General features: G+C 48.6%; 6 protein-coding genes across 6 annotated transcripts; 3 read left to right on the forward strand and 3 right to left on the reverse strand.

The window, feature by feature from the left end:
* Positions 1–275: 275 nt before the first annotated feature.
* On the forward strand, positions 276–1,046 carry B0J16DRAFT_337919 (uncharacterized protein). The gene is made up of 4 exons (XM_046127402.1): positions 276–379; positions 435–467; positions 539–796; positions 888–1,046. The coding sequence occupies exons 1-4, from the start codon at positions 357–359 to the stop codon at positions 928–930; spliced, it is 357 nt and encodes a 118-aa protein (XP_045984653.1). The 5' UTR covers positions 276–356; the 3' UTR covers positions 931–1,046.
* B0J16DRAFT_361917 (Dak1 domain-containing protein) lies at positions 1,047–3,419 on the reverse strand. Its single transcript, XM_046129782.1, has 2 exons — positions 1,691–3,419; positions 1,047–1,642 (listed from the first exon to the last, which is right to left on the reverse strand). The coding sequence occupies exons 1-2, from the start codon at positions 2,961–2,963 to the stop codon at positions 1,176–1,178; spliced, it is 1,740 nt and encodes a 579-aa protein (XP_045984654.1). The 5' UTR covers positions 2,964–3,419; the 3' UTR covers positions 1,047–1,175.
* A 1,879-nt stretch (positions 3,420–5,298) lies between these two features.
* On the forward strand, positions 5,299–6,794 carry B0J16DRAFT_382609 (glycoside hydrolase; the record flags this gene model as incomplete). The annotated part of the gene is made up of 3 exons (XM_046131253.1): positions 5,299–5,383; positions 5,440–5,544; positions 5,596–6,794. 3 exons carry the CDS (start codon positions 5,299–5,301, stop codon positions 6,792–6,794), a joined length of 1,389 nt encoding a protein of 462 aa, XP_045984655.1.
* A 199-nt stretch (positions 6,795–6,993) lies between these two features.
* On the reverse strand, positions 6,994–8,222 carry B0J16DRAFT_100493 (uncharacterized protein). The gene is made up of 2 exons (XM_046121259.1): positions 8,034–8,222; positions 6,994–7,981 (listed from the first exon to the last, which is right to left on the reverse strand). Exons 1-2 carry the CDS (start codon positions 8,109–8,111, stop codon positions 7,211–7,213), a joined length of 849 nt encoding a protein of 282 aa, XP_045984656.1. The 5' UTR covers positions 8,112–8,222; the 3' UTR covers positions 6,994–7,210.
* A 1,354-nt stretch (positions 8,223–9,576) lies between these two features.
* B0J16DRAFT_382611 (uncharacterized protein) lies at positions 9,577–11,236 on the reverse strand (the record flags this gene model as incomplete). Its single annotated transcript, XM_046131254.1, has 2 exons — positions 9,577–9,769; positions 9,831–11,236. 2 exons carry the CDS (start codon positions 11,234–11,236, stop codon positions 9,577–9,579), a joined length of 1,599 nt encoding a protein of 532 aa, XP_045984657.1.
* A 2,236-nt stretch (positions 11,237–13,472) lies between these two features.
* B0J16DRAFT_396827 (uncharacterized protein) lies at positions 13,473–17,077 on the forward strand (the record flags this gene model as incomplete). Its single annotated transcript, XM_046132289.1, has 5 exons — positions 13,473–14,025; positions 14,074–14,684; positions 14,732–14,825; positions 14,875–14,957; positions 15,004–17,077. Exons 1-5 carry the CDS (start codon positions 13,690–13,692, stop codon positions 17,075–17,077), a joined length of 3,198 nt encoding a protein of 1,065 aa, XP_045984658.1. The 5' UTR covers positions 13,473–13,689.
* Between the last annotated feature and the right edge of the window lie 6 nt (positions 17,078–17,083).

The raw sequence follows: 17,083 nt of genomic DNA on the forward strand, positions 1-17,083 counted from the left end.
AGAATTGACGATACGCCCATGCGATCGACATGCGCATCGACGAGAGGAATGAGGGGGTATATGATGGCCTTGGAGTCTTGTCCGAGGTCCGCGGCAATGCTTTTTGAAACCTCCGCTCCAAACCGCCCGCAGAGCCAAAAATTGATAGCAGCCACACTTTGATACGGTAGTGGGATGGTTCTGTCTGCTAAGTCAGGAACTGCGTCACCTGACCAGTCACAGAGCGTGAAAGTAAGACCCACCCATACGTCCAATCAGAGACATCCAGCCCCAATCGTCAACTTTTTGAGCTCTCTGAGCTTCAGCCTTGCGCGCCGCAATACAACATCTCATCACCACCAAACAATACCATCAAGATGTCGTCGGACCCTAAGATTCAGTACGCTCAGCACGCCCGAACTTTCTTATTTAAGCAACGCTAACGTATTATTCAGGGAGCTTCTTGGCAAGCCGCGAAACGAGCTCACGTATGTTTTCCCCAATAATTGCTGTCCTTCCAGCCCCGCGACGAGTCAACAATTGCTAACATGGTGTCCAGCGAGTACGAGATCGCTCAACTCGAAGAGTACGAGTTCTCCGCCGGTCCTCTATCCATCCTCCAGACTGCCGTGCGATCACACGTCCAGGTCCTCATCTCCATCCGTAACAACCGCAAACTCCTCGCGCGCGTCAAGGCCTTCGACCGCCACTGCAACATGGTCCTCGAGAACGTCAAGGAGATGTGGACAGAGACTCCCCGGCTAGCGGGTGGCAAGAAGGGCAGACCAGTCAACAAGGATCGGTTCATCAGCAAGATGTACGTCTACCACATACCCGTCACCGATTAGCCCCCTGCGTCGAATGGCGGTGACACTATTTTCCGGCACAGATTGCTAACTGTATCATAGGTTTCTGCGAGGCGATAGCGTTATCCTTGTTCTTCTAAGCTAATATTTGTTTACCGCATTATATTGGAGGGGTGAGGACTCGATTTTGAGAAAGGGATGTTTTGTATGTCTTACAGGCAAGGCTCACTGGGACTCCATAGGCGTTGAAAACATGATGATTTTCGCATACGACCATTCTTTATTACGATGTGATTATGGCTAATCAAATACTATTAACATGCTGACATTGCTCGGCTTTCATTCATATTCCTCGTTATACTCCAAGTGCGAGCTAGAACGACTGTCAGGCTAGCCGCTCAGGCCAAGGAAGAAGCTGGCCAGTCCCCAAGCACCAGGGTCGGGGACCTCTTGATATCCACTGCCTCCAATGTAGACGGTTCGGCCTAGACTGGCCTGCATGCCCTTGGTCTTGTTGGCCCCTTCCAATGCTGCCTCGGCTGCCTTCTTGATATCTCCGGTCTGGTTTAATGACTCCACGAAGGGATGAAGAGCGTCCACCAAGGTGCGGTCGCCCGGACGAGCGGGTGTGTACCTGGCAAGGGCGTCGCTGCTCTTCTTGAGAGCTTTGGCCCAGACTTCAGGAGAGGCGTTGCCTGGAGCGAGCTCACGAAGAGCGTTGACCAGAGCATTGAGGAAGATGGCATATAAAGCACCTGAGGTACCATCCATGGCGGTTTCTACGATTGTCACAATGGAAGCAAGGTCCACGACAACATCGCCAGACAGAGGGCGCTCTTCGATATGCTTGAGGATTGCTGCTTCATGTCAGTATGTGGGTATCGACCCTGGTTTGTGAGACTTACCTTCAGCTCCTCTCTTCAAGCCAATTCCACAGTCACCATCTCCGACAACAGTGTCGTAACGTGTGACCTCAGGCTCAGCATCGATAACCTTCTGCAGAGCATTCTTCAACAACGCTTGCGAAGCACCTGCATCCATCTTCAGGTCACTTGGCTTGGCATCCTCGGCCGCACCCACGCGACCCGTCCTTGTGTTGGTGTTCTTAGCCTCCCAAGTGCTTGTTTTGATAGGAGCAGACCAGCCAACGACCTCACTAGGAGCATCAAGCAGCTCAATCATGCTCGGGGCCTCGAAATCGGATGATACCACGTTAAGTAGAGAAATGCTGAAGCCAAGACCGTTGAGACTGGTCATGTATGTGCCGCTGAGTGTTCTTACGGGGCGAATATTGTACTTGGACTCGAGTTGACTTGCGACTTCTGCGGTGATGCCACCCATCTCGAGAACACTAACTCCTCCCAGGTTGTTGATCATGAGGACGACCTCTTTAGAGTTGACGTTGACGAAAGCTCGGTCTTTGTCACTGGTGTCGAGCAATTGCTGAAGCATTTTACTGACAAGATCAGGCAATTCGACCTTTTCGCGCCCTGAACCAGGCTCATTATGGATACCCATTCCTAGTTCTACCTCATCTGCCGCAAGGCTTCCTTCGGAGTCAACCTTACGTCCTGGGACATGGACATGCTCAAGACTAGCTCCCACACTGACGAGGTTATCTGCAGTTAGTTGGGCAATCTTGGCTACCTGTTGTAGAGGCTTCCCTAGAGCAGCGAGGGCGCCAGAAATCTTATGCACAAGAACCGTACCTGCGATTCCACGGCGCCCAACCTTGCCAGCCTTTGCGCGACCAACTCCAACATCATCGCCTACAACGACCATCTCGACGTCGAGACCCGCGGCCTTGCCCTTTTCAACGGCCATGCCAAAGTTGAGGACATCACCGGTGTAGTTCATAACTGTGACCAATACACCCTTTGATGTGTCGACGCGGGAAGTGATAGCCGTGCGTATTTGCTCTGCCGAGGGGGAGGCAAAGATGGTACCAGCTACAGCAGCTGAGAGCATGCCTTGGCCAACCATGCCTGCGAAGGAAGGCTCATGGCCGGAGCCACCACCTGAGATAATGGATACTTGAGGTTTGGCATTGGAATCAGGACGACGGTAGATGACTTTGAAATCTGGATCTAGAGCAATAGATGGGTTGGTAAGAGTGAGACTGTGGAGAGCTGAGGAGACGAGGTGGGTAGGATCATTAACAAAGTGTTTGGCTGACATGATGACGATGGAGATGGATAGTCAACCAGGATTATAGAAGAGATGAATTAGATGTCAAGTTATTTAATCAAAGTTTGTTTCTCTGCGTATTTGAGCCCTCTTAAATAAGCTCTGCCAAGATAAACAGTCATCAATTGACAATCCAGTTAAATCAAATCAGGCGAGGGAGAGGTTCTGTTTGGCTGTTGATGGATGATGGGATGAAGCTCCGAGTGGGGGAATCGCGGGGTTTGCAGGCGGGGTTTAGGAACCGTGAGGAGTTGAAGCCGGGGTACGGGACATGTCACGGGAGGAATCATCCATGGTGATTGACTATTTGGGATATGAACTGGTTTATTTGCCCACTGTAATGGCATGTGGTTGATGAGTTTGATTGTCATCAGACTTGGAGAAAGTGGGCAAGTGGAATGACAGTTGTCGATGGAGTTGTTGAGATGCATGCGAATCCTATTATGGAATATGAACTGAGTTCTAACTTGAATTAATGAAACTCAATAAGAGAATCAATCTTATTGCTGTACGAAGATTGAGTGCATCCAGCTAACGCAGGCTCAAGTACAGTACTGTACTGCATGTACGTATGTACCTTGTGTAAATGCATGTCGATCAGCTGTTTCTTGAAGCCAAGTTCCGGTCCATCCAATGGTATGTCAAGGATACATATCGATGTTTGAAACATTCGAATATCGGGTTGCTACTTTAAGAATCAATACCGGATGACTATTTTGGTGCTAGTGATTGAAGTCGTGATGGTCTGTTTTGCTTATATTGAAGCTTGTGTTTAAGCCATCGGGTATTTCCTACAAACGTGGCAAAAGCAAGTACTAGAAACAAATCATATGAGATTCAGTCGTACTGTGTATGTCAATTGATATGTTAATACTGAGCCCAATGCACGTATGAACAGCTTGTCGTGTTGCTGATCACAAGTTTTTTATAGAACACTTTGCTTGGTCATTTGAATCGCGATCACCACCTCTAAGCAATGAATACGGTATTTTCTTAGCTTCATTCTGAAACGGCGGTTTTAAGCATGAAAACAAAGCCTGTTATGGATAAAAGAACTCATCTCATTATGTCTAGCTGGTCTATCCGTACGCGGCCACGGATATGCGCGCCTGGTTAGACATAGAATGCTCAAGCAGGGGCAATTCAACAGGGGATAGAGAACAGGCTCCACTGTTACGGATACAGTGCTATTAGTTGGTACCTGGACGCTAGACTAGAGTCCGGGAATAAAATCGTGACGAAAAGCCAAGCAGATTTTCTTCGCTAGACATCACATCAACATTGGAACAAATTAAACTGCCATTCCGGCTTCCGGCTTGGCTGTTCGCTTATTGAACTACCTACCTATCTAGTATCTTTTGCTACTATTTTACTTACTGTCTTGTGCGTCCAACTACAGATACAGATAACTGTATGGATGGTTGTCCTTGATGAATGATTCTCATTCTCGGTGGAATTAATGAAATTCTCCATAGTTTTTAACCCGCTCTTCAGGTAATGCAGAAAAAGGGATCGTGACGTTTATTGGATCATGCTACTCGCGGAGCCGCATTTATTCAGGAACTGCTACAACTGCACTGTCAGAGGTGAGACGATCATAATCAGATACTGTCTAGACTTTGCATTGCGCATTGTGACTTGCGCGTCTCTACCTAGATAACACTGCAGTACAGTACTCTGTAGGTCAGTAGACAATCCTCTCGGACTCTTTCAGTGCCTAGTTCGTCTCTCGAGACCGAATGCTAGAACAAAAGAACCCCTGACGATCCACCATCCCTCCTCCCATACAGGCTCAGCCCCAAAAATGAGGTATCGCCAGCCAATTGGCGTACAATCTTTCTTAGTGATGGATTTCTCCCGTGGGCAATTTCATTTCCAAAGGACCCTTTCACCTCGTTTCTTGGTGGAGTCTCGCTGACGCATCGTCGAATATCAGACTATCAATGGATGTCCATGACCATGGCCTTGACCATGTCGATGTCGATGTCAATGTCAGTGTCAATGCCCACAGATGGACAGGGCAAAAACGGGGTACAGTAGTCCATGCCCAGTTTTAGAAAGAAAGAGGATCCTTTTTCATCTTCCATATACCCATTTCTTCTCTATTCTCTATTCCTTCTCTACTATTGTATTTCGTTTTGTCCCTCTTTTGTTGATATCCATACGTGCTGGTTCTACCGTCCAATATCTTCAACTATTATCTTGGCAGCGCGTCTAAGCGGAAACTCTCGATCTGGTCTTGGCGTCGAACAGGGTCTAATTCGTCTATTCTTCCATCCCGTCTTGTCATTGTCTTGGTATTCGAGCATTTTGATTGATTGCCAAGATGCGATCACTACTTCAAACGACTACTGCCGTCCTTGGCTGGACCATAGCAGCAAATGCCTACGAGGTAACATTGGATGACAAGAGTAAGTCATTATCGTTTACGATGGAAAGAAAGGAACAATTTACTAACAATTACCAGAATCAGTCAAGGACGCGGCCAGCAAGGCAGCAAAGGGCCTGACAAGTTGGTACACAGGAATGAATCCAGGCGACACACCAGGAAACTTGCCAGATCCTTACTACTGTAATTATCCCTTCATCACAGCATAACGATAATCATACTAACTCTCAAAAGGGTGGGAGGCCGGAGCCATGTTCGGTACTCTAGTTGACTACTGGTGGTTGACAGGAGACGACACATACAACAAGATCACAAAACAAGCCTTGATTCATCAAGCAGGCCCAGATGGCGATTACATGCCCGACAACCAAACCATGACCGAAGGAAACGACGACCAGGGCTTCTGGGCCATGGCCGCCATGTCAGCAGCCGAGCATGCATTCCCGGATCCCCCCGAAGACACCCCCGGATGGCTTGCTCAGGTCCAGGGTGTATTCAACGAGTATGTCAGTCGCTGGGACGATGAGTGGTGTGGTGGTGGAATGCGCTGGCAGATCTTCAAGTGGAACACCGGTTACGATTACAAGAACGCCATCTCTAACGGTTGCTTCTTCAACGTTGCTTCTCGTCTGGCGTTGTACACTGGCAACCAGACTTATGCCGATTGGGCTGAGAAGGTTTGGGACTGGCACACCAAGGCCGGAGTTGTCACCGACAAGTTTGAGGTCCTCGATGGTGTCCATATCGGCACGCACAAGGACGCGGTTTGTGACGATATCGACAAAACACAATGGTCTTACAACACTGGTATCTTCCTCCACGGCGCTGCCACCCTGTACAACCTCACATCCGACGACAAGTGGAAGAAGCGCACCGACGGTCTCCTCCAGGATGTTTTTAACAAGTTTGTCAAGGATGAGATCCTTTACGAGCAGTTTTGCGAGCCGCATAAGCAGTGCAGTCAGGATCAGGAGAGTTTCAAAGGTTACCTCGCCCGATGGTTGGCTGCCACCACACAATTGTACCCGGGCACCAAGGAAAAGATCATGAAGCTGCTCAAGACAAGTGCCCAGGCCGCTGCCAAGGTCTGCACCGGTTCTGGAGAAAACTACAAGGGTCCCTCTGGTACGGCGTGCGGCTTCTCTTGGACAACGGGCACCTTCGACGGGGCCATCGGCGTGGGACCCCAGATGAACGCCGTCTCGATCCTCATGTACACGCTCGTTGGAGATGCAAAGGGACCTGTTACGGCCAAGACCGGAGGTACATCCAAGGGTAACCCCGGTGGCGGTAACGCTGATTCTAACAACGAGGACGGAAAGCCCAAGTTGAAGGATATCACTGGAGCTGACAAGGCCGGTGCTGGTATCTTGACTTTTCTCTTCGTGGCTGGTGTAATTGGAGGTGTTTCTTTCCTCGTTCTCGACTTTTAGATATATATGGGTTCAAGATGAAGGATTATGGCGTCGTGGGAAGATTTGTGATATCTTGTTTTGTTCGGGCGTTATGGATGCTTTAGATTTTGGATACCTTTATTTGTACTTGGCCTGAGACCAGGTGTAACGTCTATCAAGCTGAAAATGATTATTAAAATTCCCGTTAAGCTCTACTCGGCCTTCTATGACATTTGTAATACATGAGCATTGGCAATGGCTGTCCCAACGAAGATAGTATGCGAGCATGGTTAACTTCATATAAAACACTATAACATATCCATACTAGGACCTGATAATACACCTGTAATGCATCCATACTCATATATGTCGTTCGTTAAATCATTCGGGCAACACCAATATTCAAAATCCTTGTCTTCTCATTCCCTTAAATCTTATATCCAATCCAATTCTCATTATAACTCCTTCGGGGTCCCTTGTTCATCCCTCGACATTCTCGCATACTGCGTCTTCAAAGCCGGCACATCGGCATTGACGAGGGTATTTGTCCATCTATCCTCGTCACCCACTGTCGTCCTCACCGAAGCTCGCCCCATTAAGACAGGGCGACAGTTGACGTAAATGTTCTCATACTCACGCGCAGGAACAGAATACGTCTCGTGAAAGATCCCAATATGCTTGGGCTTCGTCTTAGTCATAAAGTCCCACGCTTTACGATGAATATCACCGTGGGCGAAGCGGTGCAGACCCTCGATGTCGCGGAAGTAGTAGATGATGAGGAGCGTATTGTTACTACTGCGTTCATCGCCACGCCAGGTCGAGGATGTGAGAAACCCGTATTCGGTGCGGTTGACGTTGAGCTCTTTTTGCATGGCCGTGAAGTGGATGTTCATCTCATCCATACCTGGTGCTGCGAGACCGAGAGGGTGGTTTGTCTGGAATCCGAGATGGAAGACCACCACCGACTTCGCACCAGGTTCGTTACCGAACGAACCAGTAGGGGATGGTAATTGAGCAGTCGTGCGGCCGGGTACAATGGCTTCATTATACTCATTTGGCTTTGAGCTGCGTACCACTTGAATAAGAGTGGTGATAAGAGAGTTGAGAAGAACAGCTGCTGATGGAACAACAGCCCAGCGGAGAGGAAGAACAGCGCATAGAGCTACTTGTATGAACGATCCAATAGCAATAGTAACTTGAGGCTTGAAGCAATCTTTAAGCATGAACTGTATCGTGTTAGTCAATGACTTGGAGATGAAAAGAGTGACTATCACTTACAGCCAAGCCGCTTTTTGAGGGGAATTTAAATGGCTTAGGAGCTGGACTCAGCTTCGGTCGGAACTCTGCGTTCTTCATGTCGATATCTTGTGGATTGTATTATGATAGAAGACTTTGGATGAGATTGAATGAAGGTATTGGTGAATATGTCTGAGTGATTATATCAAACAATGCGCCCTATCATTGGATATATATACTTATCCTTTGAAAGCGATCAAGACATTGCCAACAGAATACGACATTAATGACGGACGAACGCGCAAACTTGCAGCTGCGGCTTCACCAGAAAGAAATAGTCATATCATGCACCAAAACTATCACCTGCAAGACGATTTCCTAGTCCGGACTCATCTTGGCTTGCTCGCATTTCGCACTCGCTTACGGGAGGGTACGTACTCTGCCAACAGAAGACAAGAGACAAGAGAATGCGAACTTTTCGTTCCTGCTTTTCTCCCGAGTTTATCAATGTCATCAGTAAACTCGGTCTTTGGGCATTAACACCGGGCTTCTTATTTCACCGCTTCGAAACTCTGTTCGTATGTCTTGCTGTGATCCTTAGTGGTATGTGCTTACAACTAACAGGTCAAGCTCGACCATCTTAACCCAAGTCCCGGGCAGCAATACATCATGACCACAGGATATTGAACCTACTGATCTTGACAAGTCATCTCTAGCTCAGTGCAACTTCATGTTTGATCTTCATCATCTCGTGCAACACTATCGATTGTATCACTTCGGAAGTGCTTCGAATCTTCTCCGCAGTCTCGGACTCCGTAGTCTCCACGTCCGAACTCATAGTGCTGATCCACCATCGCCGGCTGCCCTGGCAACGGATCAATTTAACTCGAGCCCAGTCTTTCGATCTTCGATTGACGCAAGACACGCCAAGCACTCGATCTTAGCTGAAAGATACCTAATCCTGGAACAAACTACTAAACGGTCGGCTTTAGTGAAGTGGGGATACTCCAGCTGAGAGCCGGTCTTGTTAAGTGAAATTGTCTTGTGATAAGAGTATGAACTGAACCAAAACAAAATCATTATGGCAAAACTGCTTCAGAAGATTCGAGTAGTAAGCATTGAATATTGAATTGAATTGACTTAGAATGCGACGATTTTGTAGTCGTCACTCATGAGGATCGTCTCACTATCGTAATCCCAACACCAGGAAACCAAATTGCAGCATATACACAGATACTCAAGACAAATGCCCCAAGAACCTATACACAGCCGCAAGTAAAAAAAGAGACAGTCCCAAGCACGCAAAAGCAGCAAAAAACAATTAACTCTCACAAAGCGCAGTCCAAACAATCCCTCAAACATGCCAACAGCTCGCAAAGAACTGCCAGCTAATACACGCAATCCCATAGATGCTAAATGCATCGTTTTTTCTCCTCTCCTTGTTCTTCGTCGTCAAATACTGGTCTGTGATACCGAAACTGTGTACGCCTGGCCATTTTATGTAAAGTAATTTTGTGAAAATCGCTTCAAATGTGTATGTTCAACATAGTCTAGATGCGTTGTGGAAAACTCGGGAATAAATCGTTTAGGCGGTGTTTTCCTGAGCTTGTGACTGATGAGGGTAGTTGGGGTCGGTGAGAGACTTTTCCCACTCGTCCATCAAATTTGTCGCCGTACGCTTGAGATTGCTGGGCGAGAACTGGTTGACAATATTGGGTAGAAGCTCCTCGAGTTTTGGGGAGAGCAGAGGAGTTTCGTAACCGGTCGACTTCTTCTTGCTGAATCAAAGTTAGCTTTTATCTCAAGAGCTTAACAATCTTAGTGCCAACAATCACTTACGAGGGCGATTCCTCAGGCTCTCCCTCGTCCGAAGTAGCAGACATATCGTCCAGTCCATTACTGCCAATAGTAGAGCCGCTCCAACGAGACGTCTTAGACGACGAAGCTGGGGACTCCCAATTAGACCAGTCATTATCGTCCATCGAGTCGAATCCAAGAGGCTGCCAAGAGAAAGACTTGTTCTTCGACTTGGTCTTACTCCGCGGAGGCATCTCGGGTCTCCTTTTCGACGCTGTTGTTGAAGTTGATACTTTCGCCTCTGAAAGGTCCGAAGTCTCAGAGTTGTTGTGGGGTGGCTCAAACACTGTGCTCACTTTGGGTCGTAGCGGGCGATTCGGTCGGATCGTATCCTGGGCTCTGGAGGTTTCGCTGCGATCACTGACACTGTTGGATCGGACGGGCTGGCCGTTGATAGGTTCGTCACCAACAGTAATTTGACGGATATCTTCGACAAAAGCTTTGAGGCCCAACTTAAAGTCCTCAACAATTTGAGCAGCGCCTGGAACGTTTTGCTGTGTGCGTGGCTGCCATGAGGCACGCTTATTCAAATGAGGGTTTGTTAATTGAGCGGTCCTGCGCTCTATCGAAGGTAATTTGACCTGTTCATGCTCGTGATCGCGATCCTGATAGAGGGAGAACCCTGCGTCTGGCTTCGCCGGCGATAGCAGAGATAGGGTTCTTGTGTGTCCACCGCGAAGGACCCTTCTTCGATTGGGAGTGGTTGCACCCGTCTGTTGCAATAGTTTCCGGCGGTCTGACTCGGCGCTTCGCCTCACCGACGAGCCATCGTCGTCTGAAGGTAGAACTGGGCTGCGGTATGCCTCAATGGGAATAGAGTCACCCTTCTTCTCCTGTGAAGTCCACCTCTTCTTTAGTGAGGTCAACTCTGCCTCAGCACGAGACAATTCTTCCCTTAACTCGAGCACACGTCTTTCCTGGGCAGCAATGGCGATGATGAAGCCGTTTGCTTCAGCAGGAGAGGCAACGGTAGAGTCAATTGGCGTTGGGGGAACCGATGACATGGCAGAGGTTGGTGTTGGTCGGGAAGGATCGCTCGTAGGGGGCGCAATTGGGAGCGTCAGGGAGAGTCGGTTGACCTGGCGGTTCATGCTGGATACACTAGATTTCGCACGAGTGTGACCACGTCTGTAGGAGATGGTTTCGTCCCTTTGAGGCGGAGGGGGGATTCCCGCGACTGAACTCATGCTGCCGTGACGGTTGTGTGTACGAGCAGGAACGTATCTAGGGTCGACAGAGGCAGCGACGGCGGTGGTTGTAATAGAAGAAATGGTCGAATCAGGGGCTGTCTCAGAAATCGAATTGGAGGTGGTGGGTATAACCAAGTCTGCTGGCAGACGGTCGGCAACAGAGTAGCGTCGACGTATAGCTTGTTGTTGCAGGGCCATGTCCATCAACTCGTAGGGGTTGAGATTGAGATTCAAGGTCAAGGTATCCGTATGGATATTGGAACTGGAATTGTATAATAGGGAGTGGAGGCCGAGGACTCGTCGGCGTTTATGCAAATGAATGGCTTGAGCTCTTTGGGCTCTGCGGCGCCGCAGTCTGGCAGCAGTAACAACAACAGAAACAGCAAAAGCAGCCTGTGTCTGTGTCAGGCGGCGGTGATCATCGAAAAGAGTAAACGAGCAACGATGGACAAAGCAGAGTCGAAAGAGAAAACCGGGCATCAGAATAAGGAGAGAGGCGAGTCGGAGTGGATTGTGCGAGGCCTAGTGGTGTATCAAGTTTCGCATGGGGTATGGCGCCAGCCCGGGGTGGATTGTTTTGGTGGACCGTTCGCCAGTGCTCAGTGGCTGATGTCGAAAATAGAGCCCTGGAGGCGTCCAGTAGCACGACCCTAGATCCCCTAACTTGGGAAGACGTTGATTGCAGACGGGCTGGGCGGACCTTGAACCAGACTGGACTGGGGAGGGGCAGTTCAGGAGAATAGGAGCACCATTGGTACTCTGTATTGGTATTGGTATTGGTGATTGGGGCTCGGCAAGGCGCAGGAACTTCTCGAAATAGGAAGCCAGCCAGGGACGATGTGAGGCTTGCTGGGGGCGGCCAGGAAATTGATAGATCCCAGTAAGGGACGAGACAGCGTTAAGCGGATGGGGCGGATTGGTGTACACTACCTAACGTTGATAAGGAGCCGTTGAGATGAGAAAAGTGAATCAATTACCGTGGGGAAGTGAGACTGTTTGGAATAGCTTTTTGTAAGGTTTAATGAGGATGAGAAGGATGAGAAAGAAGAGTTGATGATAAGAGATGGTAATGAGCGAATATGCTTGAACAGGTGTTTGGATGATTGGAATGTTAGTTGAAGTCAAGTGCTGTCAGAGTCTATTCTAGAATAGAAGACAACCCTGGTTCCGTAGACGTGGGGAGATAATTGTCAAGCGAAGAGTCCTGCAATTGAGTGCGCGTACAATATTTCGGAGCATGAATTTGATCATGAACATGAATTGCAAGTGCTACTTTAACAGGGTATGGGAAATGGGACCTGCTTTGTTTACATATGCTGCTCGTAATTCAATGGGCCCTCGGCATCCGTCAACAACACCATGGGAACTGACCCAAAGAGCTGCAATTTGACGGCCCAACCCGCAAGTCTCACTCAAGACTGTGAGCAATCGCACCACCTGACCTGCCTCTGCCCTGTTTGTGCGGCTTTGTCAAGCTCAACGCTTTGCTGCAGTGGATCTTGTCCCCGGTTTGAGTCACGGACGACTACATATCGATATTCCTTCTCATTTCATCTCATCTCTTTTGTGCTGCCATGGATGTCGTTTCTCTTCTTCCTCCCCGACTTTTCCATCACCCCGCCCCTCGCTCCTTGACAACGGATAGAGCCTCGACGCCTAAACTACTGCAGCCTGTGCGTTGGGCTGGACAGGGGTTTCCATGATCGATCTCAAGCGCTTGAGCCGTTGTCCAGACAGAATCATATATGTACGATGACTCTTTGTAAGTGAGGCACTTTGTTTTACTGACGACAATATGTGTTTGTCACGACGATGCATCTAACGCTCCCGTGACCCTGTCATCCAGATGCAGGGGTCTTGTGCCTTTTGAGTTGCGGTGGCCCTGTGCGGACCTTGCATAAACGCAGGGGTTTAGTACCAAATTGGGTTCAGCATCAGTCTATTCTATACATTTACCGAAGAATGCACGTAAATTACACCCGTAAGCTGACTTGCATAAGACCAATTAACAGTCGATTAATTATTCGTTTAACGCTTCGAGGTGAAGAAACACCTGCAGGTTATTTATCCGAGCTATTCTTGGGCTGTGTGGGTTTCGCTTCTGTTCTCTGATCGAGAAGTTACGGTCAAAAATATTGCCGGAAACAGTCTCAGGTCTGCCTGGACAAGATGGCCTTGAATACGAGTTTGAGTGAAACCAGTTGTGGATGATAGACACCGAGAAAACACGAAAGCGTTTACATCATGCATGCACTACATAATTCAACAAAAATCAGAGGCGGTCAGGCACAGATAGCGTGTAAGTTGAGCTTGATAGACTAGACGCTACCGGTAGACTTCCAAGTTCCAAGTTCCAAGACCCATTTCGAGTATCTATCACGTGACCTTCGCGTCAAGGTCGCGTTTGGTTTGGGAAGCTACGGCTGACACGTTAATTGCCCAACCGCATTCATCACCAATACCCTAAGGCATCACGCCCAGGAAAGTTGAAAAGTGGGAATGACGTCTCTTAGTCTTCACAAACTGACTCTGTCGCCTACCCTACCCTACCTACCTGTCCATTCAGTCAGCAATTAGTCTCTCCATGCAAATCATACATTGTTCTTTGTCCATGCCTTTCATAAAGATCTCAATACGATGATTCCTTGAAAATGCCTCTCTCATTCTTTTTGGTTTGCGAATTGCTTGACCAGTGCTACAATCTTTTCATTGACAAAAAGAGCTGTTATGGCGTTATCACAAAGTGGTTTGCTAGACATCGGAGCTATGTCGATGCACACGATACGAGTCTATCAGCACTCTTGTCGACGCTACTCCCCGATAAGAGAACCGACAGGGTCTACTGTATCCAGGCTCCTAGTCTGGAAAGGATCATTGGGCGCGCATGTCTTCTCGGAGCCTCACGTATTGCCGAATTAGCCCAGTATCGTCAACCAGGTTCTGGTATTGATCTGGCAGATTGTGTCCATCGCATCCTGACTGTAACAGTAAGTTAGTTCAAAGGAAACAATGGTAACAAGCTAATGGCAATCCAGCCCAGTCCTGGCTACAGCAAGAAGGATCTGGTCACTGTGGAAGAAATCGATGAACTTCTGCACTCTCTCGCCTCCAGAGTGAGATGGAGCTCCCCTTCGATTCGCACCTCACAGGCCAGCCTGACTCCAACCAACAGAACGGATGTTGAATTTATGTACAGGAGGCTGAGTGCGGTAGAAGCCAAGTGGTTTACAAGGTTGATTCTGAAAGGCTACCAACCACTAGTATTAGATCCGCATCTCATATATCAACTTTGTGACCCCTTGCTTCCCTGTGTTCTCAAGGTCCAGGACGACTTTGCTATCGCGATTGCTACCGCACAAGTCTTGCGAAGGAGGTTGCTCCCAAACGCCGGAAGAAGAACGCCGCGTGAACAGATTATGGGTACGGTTAAACCTCAGCTGGGCATCAAGATCGGACGACAACCCTGGCTCAAAGGCCGCAGCATCAAACACTGTTTGGATATGGGCCATGGGCGTATGAGCGTCGAGGAAAAGATCGACGGCGAATACTGCCAAATCCATATCGACCCAAGCAAAGGCGATCGGTGCCTCCAGATATTCTCAAAGAGCGGCAAAGACAGCACTGAAGATAGGGTTGCACTTCATGGGTCCGTACTTAACATTCCATGGGTTGCGCAAGCTGACTCTCAAGCAGGACAATACTAGAATCACTTAAAATTGGACAGCCTGACACTAGAGTCAAGAAGGCTTGTATACTGGAAGGGGAACTGGTTGTATATGATGATTCTGTATGCTCTACCCTATTCCATCTGCTTCGAGCGATCTAACAATTACCAGCAGGGGAAAATACTCCCATTCCATAAGATTAGAAAGCATGCATCGCGTAGAGGTGTATTTTTGAACACAGACCTCGACTCGTTGTATGTTTGCCCCTTTTCATTACTGTATTCGATATTAACTTGACAGACCTGGACCACAGGAACACTTGATGATCATTTATTACGACATAATGCTTTTGGAAGATCAGTCACTGATAAACTTACGACACTCGGAGAGATTCAAGATCCTTTCGGACCTTATTAGTTGCCGTAAAGGATGGGCAGAATTAGTTCCACGTCAAGTCGTCGACTTTGGCCAGCTACTTGGTGCATCGACCCTACGCAAAGCTTTTGCTTTGACTATCTTGGCCCGAAAAGAAGGCCTTGTTTTGAAACCTGACGAGCCATACTTCGACTTCGCAGACCAACGACGAAAGTTTTCGAGTTGCTGCATTAAGCTCAAGAAGGAATATATTGGGAACTTTGGAGATGTTGGCGACTTTGCGGTGGTCGGGGCCAAGTACGAACCAATCAAGGCTGTGGCCTACCGGATCCAGGGGTTGAAATGGACACATTTCTATGTTGGCTGTCTCGACAACAGAGAAGCGGTTAAAAGCTGGAAAGCTAAACCAGAGTTTACAATCGTCAACGTTGTCGAACTCAACGAAACCCTTCTCAGAGAGGTTGTCACTTACTCAAATCCTGAGCCTGTTGCCCCCAGAGAGAACGAGGCGATCATGCTCAAACAGGCTCCTGGCATTGAACAAGGGTCTCCTCCTACTGTTGTATTTACTAAGCCTTTGGTGTTCGATCTGAAATGCTTCAGCTTTGATAGAGTAGGAAATACTGGATTCTGGAGTTTGCGATTTCCCTCAGTGACAAAAGTCCACTTTGATCGGGACTTCACTGACACAATGTCGTTCGAGCAGTTGCAAACTTTGGCCAAGAATGCAACTACAGCTTCTGAGCTCGAGGACAGTCAGGAGAACTTGCAGTGGATTGCAAAGCTAGAGGCAGCCGACCCACGCGGCATTGCAGTTGACGCTGCCAGCCAACTAACAGTGACGACTTTTCCAACACCATCACCTCGAAAATCAACCCAGAATACAACATCTACATGGTCTCCCACTTCCCCATTAGCAACAAGGTCACCACGGGGCAACCAAGTCAGCCCCTGCCGTGAGAGGTCCGAAAGATTACGCCCTTTAGGGTTGCCAAATATCGTGCAAACGTTGCCTACAACCTCTGTGCCTCCCGCTTCATCTGCACAACCTGTTGGTCAACCCTCTACAAGGCAGAAACGCGATCCGCCCACTTCACAACCGGCATCGCCACGCAAGCGCCTCAAGCCAGACACCGAACCACCAGTGAAACACAAGCGCCTGCTCAACAGCACAAACAACTCACAACCACGCGAGCCTCTCAGCGACATAACTCACAATTCGCGATCTCAAGCCAACATGTCTGACGACGGATTTCTTTGTTGTGCTGATGAGCTCGAACCTGAACTCGAACTTGGTGGAAATCGGGTAATAGACATCCTCTTTCGCATGCCCATCGAAGCCCATCATGAGTCTGACGGCGGCCTTCAGTCCCAAACAGAGGCTCGCTATGAGAGACCAGTAGCCAACATGGATGTTGCGCTTGCTGAACGGGACGAGAACAACATTCACGGATGCATGGATGGCGATTTTAATACTGATGAAGATCATGAGATTGACGACGAACTTGAGTCCGAAACAGAACCTTGCTATGTGAAAGCTGGACGGAAGGACAACAACCACGAATGCGTCTACGTGGGGGGCGAGAAATGTGCTTTCGCCAAGGCAGAAGTGCTGATTTCTCCTGGACTCCTCAAAAACTTCCAGGTCAAGACACTCTTTGAGCTACACGGAATTGGCGACCCAGTCGAGAACATTGATGCTTGGCTCGAGGGGGAGAAGCATGGCCTGGTCAGGGAGGGAAAGGAGGCCGTCACCGATATCACCAAAATTTACCTTTTGTGCCGATCGATCGACCGAGAGGAAACAAAGGCTCTCCTTGACAAAATTAAAGAGGTGCGAGAGACTATTCCGTACGGACAGCGAAACTGGATCCATGTCTACGACTGGCGTGTTCTGGAACATGTGACCATCATGGAAGATCCCTCTATCTTGCCCAAGGACTATGACGGCTTTCCTACCCCATGGCGTCGCTGGCGTATTGGGGCTGGGCTTATCTAAAAGCAG

The sequence above is a fragment of the Fusarium flagelliforme genome, assembly GCF_020744385.1.
Source record: "Fusarium flagelliforme strain FIESC 12 MPI-CAGE-AA-0113 chromosome Unknown B0J16scaffold_3, whole genome shotgun sequence".
NCBI classification, from domain to species: Eukaryota; Fungi; Ascomycota; class Sordariomycetes; order Hypocreales; family Nectriaceae; genus Fusarium; species Fusarium flagelliforme.